A 13,477-nucleotide genomic window follows, 5' to 3' on the forward strand; every position below is an offset into this window, starting at 1 on the left:
CGGGTTGGATCACAGAAACCCTCTTGGGAGCTGCCACCTGATGTGCCAAGACTACTTCTACCCCTGCTTTCCCTGCCAGCTCGGGACCCCAGCACCCTGTCTTGCTGAGCCAGACACGCCTGTCTGCTCCAACACAGACCCAGGGTAATCCCCTAACAGCAGCTGGGGGGGGGGTGTCCAAAATTACCTTTCAGCTGTGACCTATGATAACTAAAGGTGGACACACGCTCTCTGTCAGAGGGTCTGATATTACCTCTCCCATCTCTTCTAACTGCTTCTCCCAAATCCCCTCCTTACCTCAGTCTTATCTGTGTTGAGTTTCAGACAGCTCGATCTCATCCATACCCCAGTCTCAGCTAAATACTGTCTGAGACACTGAATGGCTTCTTGTGTGTTGGATGAGATAGAGACATACAATTGGATGTGGTCAGCATAATGAAATCACTGGACCTTATGCCTCCTTATTACCCCTCCATGCAGCCTTGTATACACATTGAACAGGAGGGGAGGCAGAGGGGCTTCCTGTGGCACCCCATATTTGAGAGCTCTTCAGGAAGAAGAGCAATTGCCCACAACTACCCAGTGAGATGTCTGAGAAAAGAATGAACCCCCTGAAGAGCAGTCCTGTTCACTTTTGAAAAGGTCTGTAGACAAGTGAACAATACCTTGTGATCAATGGTATTGAAGACACTGAAGAGATCTAATAATACCAGCATGGTCATCTGAGCTTCATCCATCATCCATCACCAGGAAAAGCTCACTGACCAGCATGACCCATATAGTCTGTGTCAAAACCTGGTCTATACCCTGATTGACAAGGAGTAAGGAGATCCAGTACACCCAGATACTGTGAGGAGCGATCTTACTATAGCCTTATGCAGAATCTTACTGAGAAATGGAAGAAGTGGACTGATTGTCATGAACAAGTGCTGACCTCCTTCAAAGCAATAGGCAGGCTACTGTCTTTAGTCTCCACCAGAAAATGACCCAGTACTTCCCCCTGACCTTCAACATCTCGGAAGGGCAAAAGTCCAAAGCACAGGTGGTGGCACAAAGTTTTCTCACCGCTTCCAGTACCTCAATAAATACTAATGGCTAAAACTTTAGTAAAGGTGATGAGGCCCTTGTTCCCTCAAGTCTCTGTGTTAATAATTATGATCCTTGTCTCATGAAAACTCAATTGCCTGATAAATAGTTCTGTTGGTTTCACCCACTGCTAAGATTAAACATCTCATTCCTGGTTTACCCCTCCTTCTTGCAAATGTCTTATTTTTAAAGCCTTGTCAGTCACCTCAGGGATCAAAGAGCCGAAGCCCTCACAGCCATAACACCTTCTCCTCTTTTTCCCACCTCCTTGGGACTCCATATTCCCTGCATATGGCAACACTAATAGCAACTTAATAACTCTTGGCAACTTAATAGTGACCATTGAAAGGATGTAGCTGAGTTCCCAAAAAGTGATCCCTAAAGCTAGCTGCAAAGCCATAATCAAACTCTTTCTAAAACACTCACCCACTGATTCACACCAACTAGCTGTCTCACACCTCAGGGCCTCCCACACCCTAGGGTTCTGTTCCTCTCAAAACAAGATTCCCCACTTTTCTGTACCAATTATGTCTTTCTTCTCTCATTAGCCACCCTTCTACTGTGGCTAGATGAAGAAGGAAATCAAAGTTCCACCAACTCCCATAGTCTCTGCATCCTTATCAGTTCCACTGTCCTGGAAGTGGCAGAGAGAAGAATTCAAGACTGTCCTCTAACCCCAAGGGGTGGTCACACAATGGTACAAACCCGTTCAATCCACCATCTATCAACTGTCAGACTCTCACCCACAAACTGCTCACATTTCTAATCCTACTGTTATCTATAATCAGTCTGCCTGCCACAGAGACTAGCCCATAGGCACACACTCACCAGGGGATTCTTTAAATGATTTTTCCTTTGCTGGCCTCTCACCACAAAAAGAGAAACCATTTTAACCATAACTTACTCCTTCTCCCTGTCTAAATCTCTCAACACCATTAATCCACTATCAGCACCACTTTACACTCATCCCATTAAAACACAAACATGACAATATTGAGCAAACGAACTCAGAAGTGTGAAGGTATGATCTCAGCCCAGGTGCTGAGGCCCAGCTGACCCTGGTTAAAGGCAGAGTTTCCATGAGTATGATTGTAAGTAGTGGTGCCAGCTTCAGGTCCAGTTGCAGGGGCAAAGTGGCTGAGGAGACTCCCTGTTTAAAGTCAAAGCCCCCCAATAGCAGTCCCTATTGGTGGTAAACAGGCAGAACTGCAGAGGTGGTAAAGAGCTGCAATTAATATTTTCCAAATCTTCCTAGAAGTGCATATTTTTATTATTCTGTACATTTCCCATTTCATAATCAGTGAGAATGTCAACATCCTCCAGCAGTCACAACAACACAAATGTCAGTCCCAGGAATCTCAATCCTACAGCCATCCCACACTTGCCCTAATGACCCAGAAAACTTTCATTGAAAGCCAAGCTAACACCCTAGCAGGACAAACTCCCTAGCTGGTCACAAATTTAAAACAAGAAGTCATGTTAGGTGCTGGGTCTACGATTTCAACATTTTCTTGTTCATTGGAACTAATGAAAAGGAAAGCAATCTGCTTTCAACAGATATATCTTGGTAAACTTCCTGCAAGAGATATCCTCTAAACAGTGCAGTCAAAGAGCATTAAAAATATAGGGCCTAATTCTCATTGAGAAATATTCTGGATGTCTTCAGAGAGTTCCCGACTTCTTTAAATAAAAGGCTACATTGTGACTTGGACCATGCACAGGGATGGTAAGATCTCTGTGCATGCTACCGGGCAGTTGGGTCTGGGTGTACAAGAGTTTTGCCCTCCTGCTTCTCATCTGAGCCAGTGCAGGGCTATCATAATTTGCTGTTAGCCTATACTGTCAGCAAATTTCTACGTCCCAGAAAGGTATCTGTTATGCACAGTGACTCCTTGGATGGTGTAGCTTATGCACCACCCATTGCTCAGGACTGTGGCTAAATAGTCTCGCTCAAAACCTGCCATGGACAAAATGACTGCAAATGCAAACCTTCTACAACAATTTGAAGATTTAGCGACATATGTTACTTTTTATGAATGCATTAGTATGCTAATTTCTCACTAGTAGTGTGTGTTTACAGTGAGATACAATCCACAGGTAAATCTTCACACTTTATAGATGGTGACTTTTTACATAATGAATAACTTTGTAATGATATTCCCAGCTTCAAGGCTGGGTAATAAATACAGAGAAGCCTTTTATCTGTAGGTAACTGGTTTGAATCTAGCCCAGGTCAGTAGTGATCCAGAGTCACTAATTACTATTTGGCAGCTATCTGATGACCTAGTAATTCTGTGGTGTCAATGTGGATACTAGTGGACCCACAAAAAATACTCTCATAGTTGGACTATTCTGCACCCATGCTGGTAGTCTCACCAGAAGCCAAAGATTGAATTCATGGAGTTAGAATTATTTGTTCAGCCCAGAAACTGTCAAAAATGTTGATAAGGCACATTGGTGAGGAAGCTTGTACTACTGCTGTTATCCATGCTGTACCTGTTCTCCAGGAAGAGGCTTTTAGTTCTCAGGGCTATCAGCATGGGACACAGCTAAAGTCACTACAATATCATATCTTTAATTTTTGTAAAAACTCATTTCTTCCTGCTGTCAGTACAGCTCAATGGAGTACAAAATTTTCCTTCTAAACTATTGCAAGATACATCTCTGCTAATGGGAGTTGCATGCTCACCAAGGGAAGAATGTATTCTAAAGCTGCATATGCCCAGCATGCGTTAAACACTGGATCTTGACATTCTAATGCATATTAACAAAAATCAGTTCAGTTTAGTTACTTAAAATATTTGTTTTATATACAAAGTACTGAGTTCAAATCCTATTAAAAGTTATGATTTTATTTTAAAAATTTGTATAATTTCCTTAATGCCAAATGGTTCTCTTACTTTAGTTTGAAGTCAGTGAGCCCACTTGTGGAGTAAGGTATTAGTCAATATGAATAAGATTATCAGAATCTGGCCCTATGTTTTCAACGTTTAGAGCTAGATTTTTGTCTTCAGGCAAAATCTTTAGTTCTAAACCAGTGGTGGTGCATAAACTGCCTTCAGGAAGTATTGTGACTCAGAGACATACCTTGGAATTTTTCTCTCCTGCTTCCTTCTTGCTCCCAGGGGGGTGTAGAAAAAATATTGCTAGCCTGCATACCATCATTAAATTTCTACCCCATTCTGCTGTAGTAGGAAGAGAGTCTGAGACATAAACCCTTGTATTAGAGGCCTGGTATGAGGCAGGACCTGCTCACAGAATCTGGCAAGAACAGGGCTAATATTGCAGAAATACACATTCCCAAGGATAACAGGGACACACTGAACCCTCCTAAAAGATAAAGTCAGGATGACAATACGTAATAGAGATGTTTTGATCGAACCAACATGTACAAGGTAATTGTGATAACTAGCCACATCATGGAGCAATAACTAACTATGTCAGAGGCAGTACATAACTTGTTTGTATCAGGGTATAAACATGTATTTCACAGGGAGTATCTTTGTCTGGCCTAGGGAGGAATGGAAAGTCCCGCCATTCACTGAACTGGTCCATTGTTACAGGCATAAATTTATTAGTGGTCCAGTAGAGTCTGAAGGATACTAGTACCATGCTTCGTTGACAATAAACCTGGCTGGCTGCCTTCGTCCCTTACCATATTTTGTAGTCATTGGGTGGTTCGCTCGAGGTCTGCTGTGCTAGCTGTCTGCGCAGGGTTGGGGCAGCACACAGAGGGAACACATACACGCAGCCAAACATCTATCAACATCTAACCACATCTGCATTGGCTCAGCTACTCTTACCAGCAAGGTGGGGGGTCAGATCCCAGGCTCCAACCACTCTGTCCATTTCCCACCCAGCCACTGCTCACCTACTCTACGGCAGAGAATAAACAAGGAAATAACTTTGCTACTACTACTCACCTATACCCAAGGTCCAGATGGCCCGAGTGTGAGCTGGGGGTTACTCCCCTGAATGGGTATATAGTCTGAATCACAATCTACTCAATTATCTTTGGGTGATAAAGAGGGTTAAACAAGTGTTTGGTGAAAATGCAACATACAATGCAGCCATTTTCTAGTGTTTGTTGTTACATGCAGAGTTGGTAGCTTTCATGCCAGGTGTCTGCCTCAGACTGAATTTTTTTTGAAAGTTTCAGCTCTCTCACAGAATGAGTGTAGGGGAAAAGATGTAATTTTGATCTCAGAAATCAAAATGAAATGATTTTAAGAAGCCCTACTATCCCCGTGATTTTACCTGGAAATGCTCCTCTCAGCTGCCCAGAGCCAATGTGGCATCAACAACCAGAACTGAGATCAGGGAGACTCACATTTAACATACTCATAAACCATCTGGAAAAGGGGTAAACAGGGAGGTGGCAAAATTTGCAGATTATACAAAACTACTCAAGATAGTTAAATCCCAGGCAGACTGCGAAGAGCTACAGAAGGATCTCACAAAACTGGGTGACTTGGCAACAAAATGGCAGATGAAATTTAATGTTGATAAATGCAAAGTAATGCACATTGGAAAACATAATTCTAACTATACATATACAATGATGGGGGTCTAAATTAGCTGTTACCACTCAAGAAAGAGATCTTGGAGTCATTGTGGATAGTTCTGCGAAATCATCCACTCAATGATGCAGGTGCAGCAGTCAAAAAAGCGAACAGAATGTTGGGAATCATCAAGAAAGGGATAGATAATAAGACAGAAAATATCATATTGCCTCTATATAAATCCATGGTATGCCCACACCTTGAATACTGCGTGCAGTCGCCCCATCTCAAAAAAGATATATTGGAATTGGAAAAGGTTCAGAAAAGGGCAACAAAAATGATTAGGGGTATAGAACGGCTTCTGTATGAGGAGAGATTAATAAGACTGGGACTTTTCAGCTTGGAAAAGAGGCGACTAAGGGAGGTCTATAAAATCATGAGTGGTATAGAGAAAGTAAATAAGGAAGTGTTATTTACTCCTTCTCATAATACAAGAACAAGGGGCCACCAAATGAAATTAATAGGTAGCAGATTTAAAACAAACACAAGAAAGTATTTTTTCACGCAACGCACTGTCAACCTCTGGAACTCCTTGCCAGAGGGTGTTGTGAAGGCCAATACTATAACTGGGTTCAAAAGGGAGCTAGATAGATTCATGGAAGATAGCCATTGATGGACCTATTAGCCAGGATGGGCAGGAATGGTATCCCTAGCCTCTGTTTGCCAGAAGCTGGGATTGGGTGACAGGGCATGGATCACTTGATGATAACCTGTCTGTTTATTCCCTTTGGGGCACCTGCCATTGGCCACTGTCAGAGGACAGGATACTGGGCTTGATGGACCTTTGGTCTGACCCAGTATGACCATTCTTACGTTCACTCTTCCTTTGATCTCAGTGCTCTCCCTGCTGATGCCAGGCACCATGAAGGAGGAGAAGTATGTTCTTGGACTCAAAGAGGGGATGAGGAGCAGAGGGGAAGATAGGGACATAAGCAAATAGACTAGGTTGGGAATGGTATAACAGCAGAGGGAGGTAGGAAGGATCTTGGGGATAGGGACAGAAGATTTATAACCATTGGAGCACATGCTCCTCCAGAACATGTAATTAAACCCAGGATACCCAAGTCTCAACATTCTTCTGCTGTCTAGCAAATACCTATAAACCTAAATGAGTATCTCACCTCTCCCCTACTAGCTGGCCACATAGAGGATAATGGCCTACTTCTGCTAAAAGTTCTTCATTAGGTTGAGTGGTAGAAGACTGTGCTGTCCATCTAAATGTCCCAAACCTGCTGATTACCCATGTGGGATCAATATGATTAAAAAAATAATGGAATTTGGTTTTTGTTTGCTTGTTAGAAAATTACATTTAGAAAACCCTAAATTTATGTTAAAAGAATGTTAAGGTTATAAAGTCAAGCATACAAAAGTTAGGGAATGCCAAATTTACAGTTGCCTTTGTAACCCTAATGTTGTTTATATGGAGAGGTTGTTTGTATAATATGTGTTACTTTGTGTCTAGAATACAAGAATTGTTGTGCTCATCTATAGCCATTAAAAAACCTATTAATTTACATTGTTAAGATACAAATTTCCACAGCATTCATATAGTTGACTGAGATCAGTCTGGTGGCTTAGCTTTATAACGTCTTATATTTTTGTTGATATATTTTAACATTCCTTTAAAAACAACTAAAAGCTGCATATTATAATCTTTTTCCTTTTTCTTCAGGTATAGCAGCAATGCTTGTATCCTTCCTGGTGGGTTTATACTATAACACTATCATTGCCTGGGTGATGTGGTATTTCTTCAACTCCTTCCAGGAGCCGTTGCCTTGGAGTGACTGCCCACTCAATGCTAACAGAACTGGTACGGATTATGAAATAGTATTTTAATTTGCAAAACACTTTGTCATTAGCAATTAATTCAATAAGAACTTTTTTGTATAAAAATAACCTATCATACCAGCTTTATCAGGGTTGTATGCAGTGTAGTTGCAGCCATGTCAGTCCCAGGATGTTAGAGAGACAAGGTGGGTGTGAGGTAATGTCTTTTATTGGACCAACTTCTGTTGGTGAGAGGGACAAGCTTGTCTCTCTCACCAACAGAAGTTGCTCCAATAAAAGATACTAACTCACCCACCTTGTCTCTCTAACTTTATCAGGGAACATTTTGATATTTTAATATTTCAGTTTTGCAGAAGAGTATTCACTATACACTTTGACATCTTATGTGAAATCTGTGTTCTGGAGTTATTATTCCAGCCTTTAGATGAAATAACTGACACATTGTAACCTCTTTAGAACTGGAGCCACTAAGAGAGAGTTGATACCGTATATATAGGAAAATACACATATTTGTAAAAGTACAAGATCCAGTGCAAACATTAGCATTCAGGAGCACTTTGTAGATTATTGGCACCATAAAAAAAATCTTGGTAAGTTAAAAAAGATACAGTTCAATAATGCTTCTGTATGTTTCATGGTCTGTAAAGATAGAGTGTACCCATTTTCCTCACACTAGCACAATCAAATTTTAAAGTTATAAAGAGCCCCACTCAGTATAAACAGACTCAGAAACAGATGAAAATTAATTAAGCATCATCTTTGAAACTGAAGATTTCTATCACAAGTGAAATTGATAGTTTTCTTTTAACAACTTTTAACACCATGTCTGAGATTTTCAAAAGTATCTAGGAGCTTTCAAATGGGAAATGACCATCTAAAACCTTTAGGCAGCTGTGTCAGAGAAGAGAACAGGTTGGAAATTATTTATCTAAAATATGAGAGGAGGCTGTAACATTTTGTGACATATAAATACATCTCAGTGAGGTGAGACATGTTAGATATAACTTTTCAACTGCACTATTTCAGAAAATAGTAACCACTAATGACAAATTTATGTGGCACAAATATAAAAGAGCTGCATATTCTGGTAGTTCAGACCAGAATGATATTTAGGTTAGACAATTATGAAAGATCGAATTCTGGGTGTTGATCTCAGAACAGATTGCCTTGAATCAACAACAAATGCTGAAATATTGCCCCACTACATGGAAAGACTAATGGCTGATGAACACTGACCATGAATGTATGAAGTAGTACAGAGGTGGAAGCACTCCCCTTTGCAGTCAGGCATGGTGTCGCAGGTGAGACTCTGCCTCAGTTTCTCCACATCTGGGTATAAGACCAAGCAGGCCTTTCTAGTATTAAGGAGAAACCTCTTCTGATGGTCTCATTTATTGTAACAGAAAAAGGAAAACATAAATGAAAGCTTCAGTCAGCTGCTCCACTGGGAACTCTCCACCTCTGCTGTTTCCAAAATCTCTGTCTCAGTCCTTCCTTTTTTACTTCAGCTCCTTTCTGGGGATGACTTTCTTCCTCACCAGCCTGGCAGCTTTCCCTTTCAGGGGTTTGAGGCACTGCCTCACCCCATCTGTCCTGTGTTGTCTGACATTTCCTGGGACTCAATCCCCTCTTGAGGGCTGCCTTCTCACCCTCTAGGAGTTCAATTCTCTTACCTTGGGTCTTGATACCATGGGACTGTTGAAGGATTTTTCATGGGGCTCCCTCAGATTCTTCAATAACAGCAACTGTCATTTGCTTTTATCATCAGGCTGGCTAACTCTTGCTTTTGTTTCATGGCTTGAGCCAGGGTACAGTCTCTTGAGGAGTGTATTTTCTTTAGTTCCTTCAAGGCTACCCACATTTTGGTCCTGTAGTGCTCTGAATTGTGCCATGATCAGAAGGAGACCCCACTGACCGAAAGGCATGTGATACATTGTCCTAGGGATGAAGGGTTCCACGACCACCACTCCCAAGAGGAGGAGATGGATGAGTCTAGTGGTCGGGGACTCCCTTAGACTCATCCATCTGCCATCCAGACTTGAGACGTGTGCTGCTTCCCTGGAGCTAGAATTCAGGATGTGACGGAGTGTCTGCCGATACTTATCAATCCCTTGGCCAACTACCCCTTCCTACTTCTCCACGTGAGCACCAATGATACTGCCAAGAATTACCTTGAACGGGTCACTGCAAACTATGTGGTTCTAGGAAGAAGGATAAAGGAGTTTGAGGCACAAGTCGTGTTCGCGTCCATCCTCCCTGTTGAAGGGAAAGGCTCAGGTAGGACCACTGAATTGTGGAAGTAAATGTGTGGTTATGCAGGTGGTGTTGGAGAGAGGGCTTTGGATTCTTCGACCATAGGATGTTGTTCCAGGAAGAAGGATTGCTAGGAAGAGATGGGATCCACCAAACAAAGAGAGGGAAGAGCATCTTTGCAGGCATGCTTGCTAACCTAGTGAGGAGGGCTTTAAACTAGGTTCACTGGGGGATGGAGAGCTAAGACCTGAGGTAAGTGAGGAAGTGGGATACTGGGAGGAAACACAAGGTGGAGGGTGCAGAAGTGGAGGCCTCCTGATTCATAATGAGAAAGTAGGGCAGTCAGCTAGTTATCTTAGGTGCCTGTACATGAGCGCAAGAAGCCTGGGAATCAAACAGAGAGAATTGGAAGTCCTGGCACAGTCAAGGAACTATGATGTGATTGGAATAACAGAGACTTGGTGGGGTAACTAACATGACTGGAGCACTGTCATGGATGGATATAAACTGTTCAGGAAGGACAGGCAGGGGAGAAAAGGTGGAGGAGTTGCACTGTATGCAAGAGAGTGGTATGATTGCTCAGAGCTTCAGTATAAAACTGGAGAAAAGCCTGTTGAGAGTCTTTGGGTTAAGTTTAGCGACAAGAGCAACAAGGGTGATGTTGTGGTGGGTGTGTGCTATAGACCACCAGATCAGAAGGATGAGGTAGACGAGGCTTTCTTCGGACAACTAACTGAAGTTTCCAGATCACAGGCCCTGGTTCTAATGGGGGACTTCAATCACACTGACATCTGCTGGAAGAGTAATACAGCAGTGCACAGACAATGCAGGAAGTTTTTGGAGAGTGTTGGGGACAACTTCCTGGTACAAGTGCTGGAGGAACCAACTAGGGGCCGTGCGCCTCTTGACCTGCTGCTCACAAACCGGGAAGAATTGGTAGGGGAAGTAGAAGTGGGTGGCAACCTGGGCAGCAGTGATCATGAGATGGTCGAATTCAGGATCCTGACACAAGGAAGAAAGGAGAGCAGCAGAATACGGACCTTGGTCTTCAGAAAAGCAGACTTTGACTCCCTCAGGGAACTGATAAGCAGGATCCCCTGGGAGGCTAATATGAGGGGGAAAGGAGTTCAGGAGAGCTGGCTGTATTTTAAAGAAGCCTTATTGAGGGCGCAGGAACAAACCATCCCAATGTGCAGAAAGAACAGCAAATATGACAGGCGACCAGCTTGGCTTAACAGAGAAATCTTTGGTGAGCTTAGACACAAAAAGGAAGCTTACAAGAAGTAGAAACTTGGACAGATGACTAGGGATGAGTATAAAAATATTGCTCGAGCATGCAGGGGTGTAATCAGGAAGGCCAAATCACAATTTAAGTTGCAGCTAGCAAGGCATGTGAAGGGTAACAAGAAGGGTTTCTATAGGTATGGTAGCAACAAGAAGAAGTTCAGGGAAAGTGTGGGACCTTTATTGAATGGGGCAGGCAACCTAGTGACAGATGATGTGGAAAAAGCTGAAGTACTCAATGCTTTTTTTGCCTCAGTCTTCACAGACAAGGTCAGCTCCCAAACTGCTGCACTGGGCAGCACAGTATGGGGAGAAGGTAAGTAGCCAACAGTGGTGAAAGAACAGGTTAAGGACTATTTAGAAAAGCTGCACATGCCCAAGTCCATGGGGCTGGATGCAATGCATCTGAGGGTGCCGAGGGAGTTCGCTGATGTGATTGCAGAGCCATTGGCCATTATCTTTGAAAACTCATGGCAATCGGGGGAGGTCCCGGACGATTGGAAAAAGTCAAATATAGTGCCCATCTTTTAAAAAGGGAAGAAGGAGAATCTGGTCAGCCTCACCTCAGTCCCTGGAAAAATCATGGAGCAGGTCCTTGAGGAATCCATTTTGAAGCACTTGGAGGAGAGGAAGATGATCAGGAACAGTCAACATGGATTCACCAAGGGCAAGTCATGCCTGACCACCTTGATTGCCTTCTATGATGAGATAACTGGCTTTGTGGATATGGGAAAAGCGGTGGATGTTATATACCTTGACTTTTGCAAAGCTTTTGATAACGGTCTCCCATAGTAGTCTTGCCAGCAAGTTAAAGAATTATGGATTGGATGAATGGATTATAAGGTGGATAGAAAGCTGGCTAGATCGTCGGGCTCAATGGGTAGTGATCAGCAGCTCGATGTCTAGTTGGCAGCCAGGATCAAGTGGAATGCCCCAGGGGTCGGTCCTGGGAACAGTTTTGTTCAACATCTTCAGTAATGATCTGGATGACGGGATGGATTGCACCCTCAGTAAGTTTGCGGATGACACTAAGATGGGGGGAGAGGTAGATACGCTGGAGGGTAGGGATAGGGTCCAGAGTGACCTAAACAAATTGGAGGATTGGGCCAAAAGAAATATGAGGAGGCTCAACAAGGACAAGTGCAGAGTCCTGCACTTAGGACGGAAGAATCCCATTCACTGTTACTGGCTGGGGACCGACTGGCTAAGCCTCCGTTCTGCAGAAAAGGACCTTGGGATTACAGTGGATGAGAAGCTAGATATGAGTCAAGGGTGTGCCCTTGTTGCCAAGAAGGCTGATGGCATATTGGGCTGCATTAGTAGGAGCATTGCCAGCAGATTGAAGGAAGTGATTATTCCCCTCTATTCAGCACTGGTGAGGCCACACCTGGAGTATTGCGTCCAGTTTTGGGCCCCCCGCTACAGAAAGGATGTGGACAAATTGGAGAGAGTCCAGCGGAGGGCAACAAAAATTATTAGGGGGCTGGGGCACATGATTTATGAGGAGAGGCCGAGGGAACTGGGCTTATTAGTCTGCAGAAGAGAAGAGTGAGGGGGGATTTGATAGCAGCCTTCAACTACCTGAAGGGGGGGTTCCAAAAAGGATGGAGCTAAGATGTTCTCAGTGGTGGCAGATGACAGAACAAGGAGCAATGGTCTCAAGTTGCAGTGGGGGAGGTCTAGGTTGGATATTAGGAAAAACTATTTCACTAGGAGGGTGGTGAAGCACTGGAATGTGTTACCTTGGGAGGTAGTGGAATCTCCATCCTTAGAGGTTTTTCAGGCCTGGCTTGACAAAGCCCTGGCTGGGATGATTTAATTGGAGTTAGTCCTGCTTTGAGCAGGGGGTTGGACTAGATGACCACCTGAGGTCTCTTCGAACCCTAATCTTCTATGATTCTTCTATGATTTCTACTTTGCCCAGTGGGCTGTAGCAACCATGTTTTCTAAGGTTGTCTTCTAACCTTGTTCATGAGGAGTTGGGTTTGCTTGGGTAGCTGTAGAGGCTACCACCAATACTGCAGCTTCTATAGTCAATTCTGTATTGGCTGGTATTGATTATAAGTCCTTCGCTGAGTGGTGAATCCATGTTCCTGCACTATGTGGGGATGCAAGCCCCTTAGTAAACAGTTACCATGTTTTCCATCTCAATGTCCATGTTCATGCCCACTTCACACAGCTCTTCTCTCTCCTGGACCACCATTTTAGTCCTTTCAGTTCCTTAACTTGCTACAGGAGGGGGCCCTTGACTTAGGAGGATTCCTGCAGTTAGGTGTTGTCTCACAATCGCCTCCTCATTCTGCCGCTATTGCAGTTCTAGGCTTTGCACTGTGTTCTGGTCCCTTAGCAGCTTCATCTCCTGCATCTTCAATGTCCAGATCTGGTCCTGGAGGGCTTGCAGAGCCACTTCATGCTGCTTCTGCTGGCTTTGCACACACCAGAGAGAGATGGTATAGCTGTTGCAGTTTCTGATTGTGGAGTTGCAGAGGTTTCAGCTCATCATC

The 13,477-nt window shown here is 43.5% G+C and overlaps 1 protein-coding gene across 1 annotated transcript in view; it reads left to right on the forward strand.

Annotated features, from left to right (window-relative positions):
- Positions 1-13,477, forward strand: part of SLC6A19 (solute carrier family 6 member 19) — a 71,693-nt gene that overhangs the window by 24,668 nt on the left and 33,548 nt on the right. Inside the window, exon 3 of the mRNA XM_065400050.1 lies at positions 7,321-7,458. Within this exon, the coding sequence (XP_065256122.1) occupies positions 7,321-7,458 (138 nt within the window). The remainder of the gene's footprint in view (positions 1-7,320; positions 7,459-13,477) is intronic.

Source organism: Emys orbicularis, chromosome 2 (assembly GCF_028017835.1).
Source record: "Emys orbicularis isolate rEmyOrb1 chromosome 2, rEmyOrb1.hap1, whole genome shotgun sequence".
Classification (NCBI taxonomy): Eukaryota; Metazoa; Chordata; order Testudines; family Emydidae; genus Emys; species Emys orbicularis.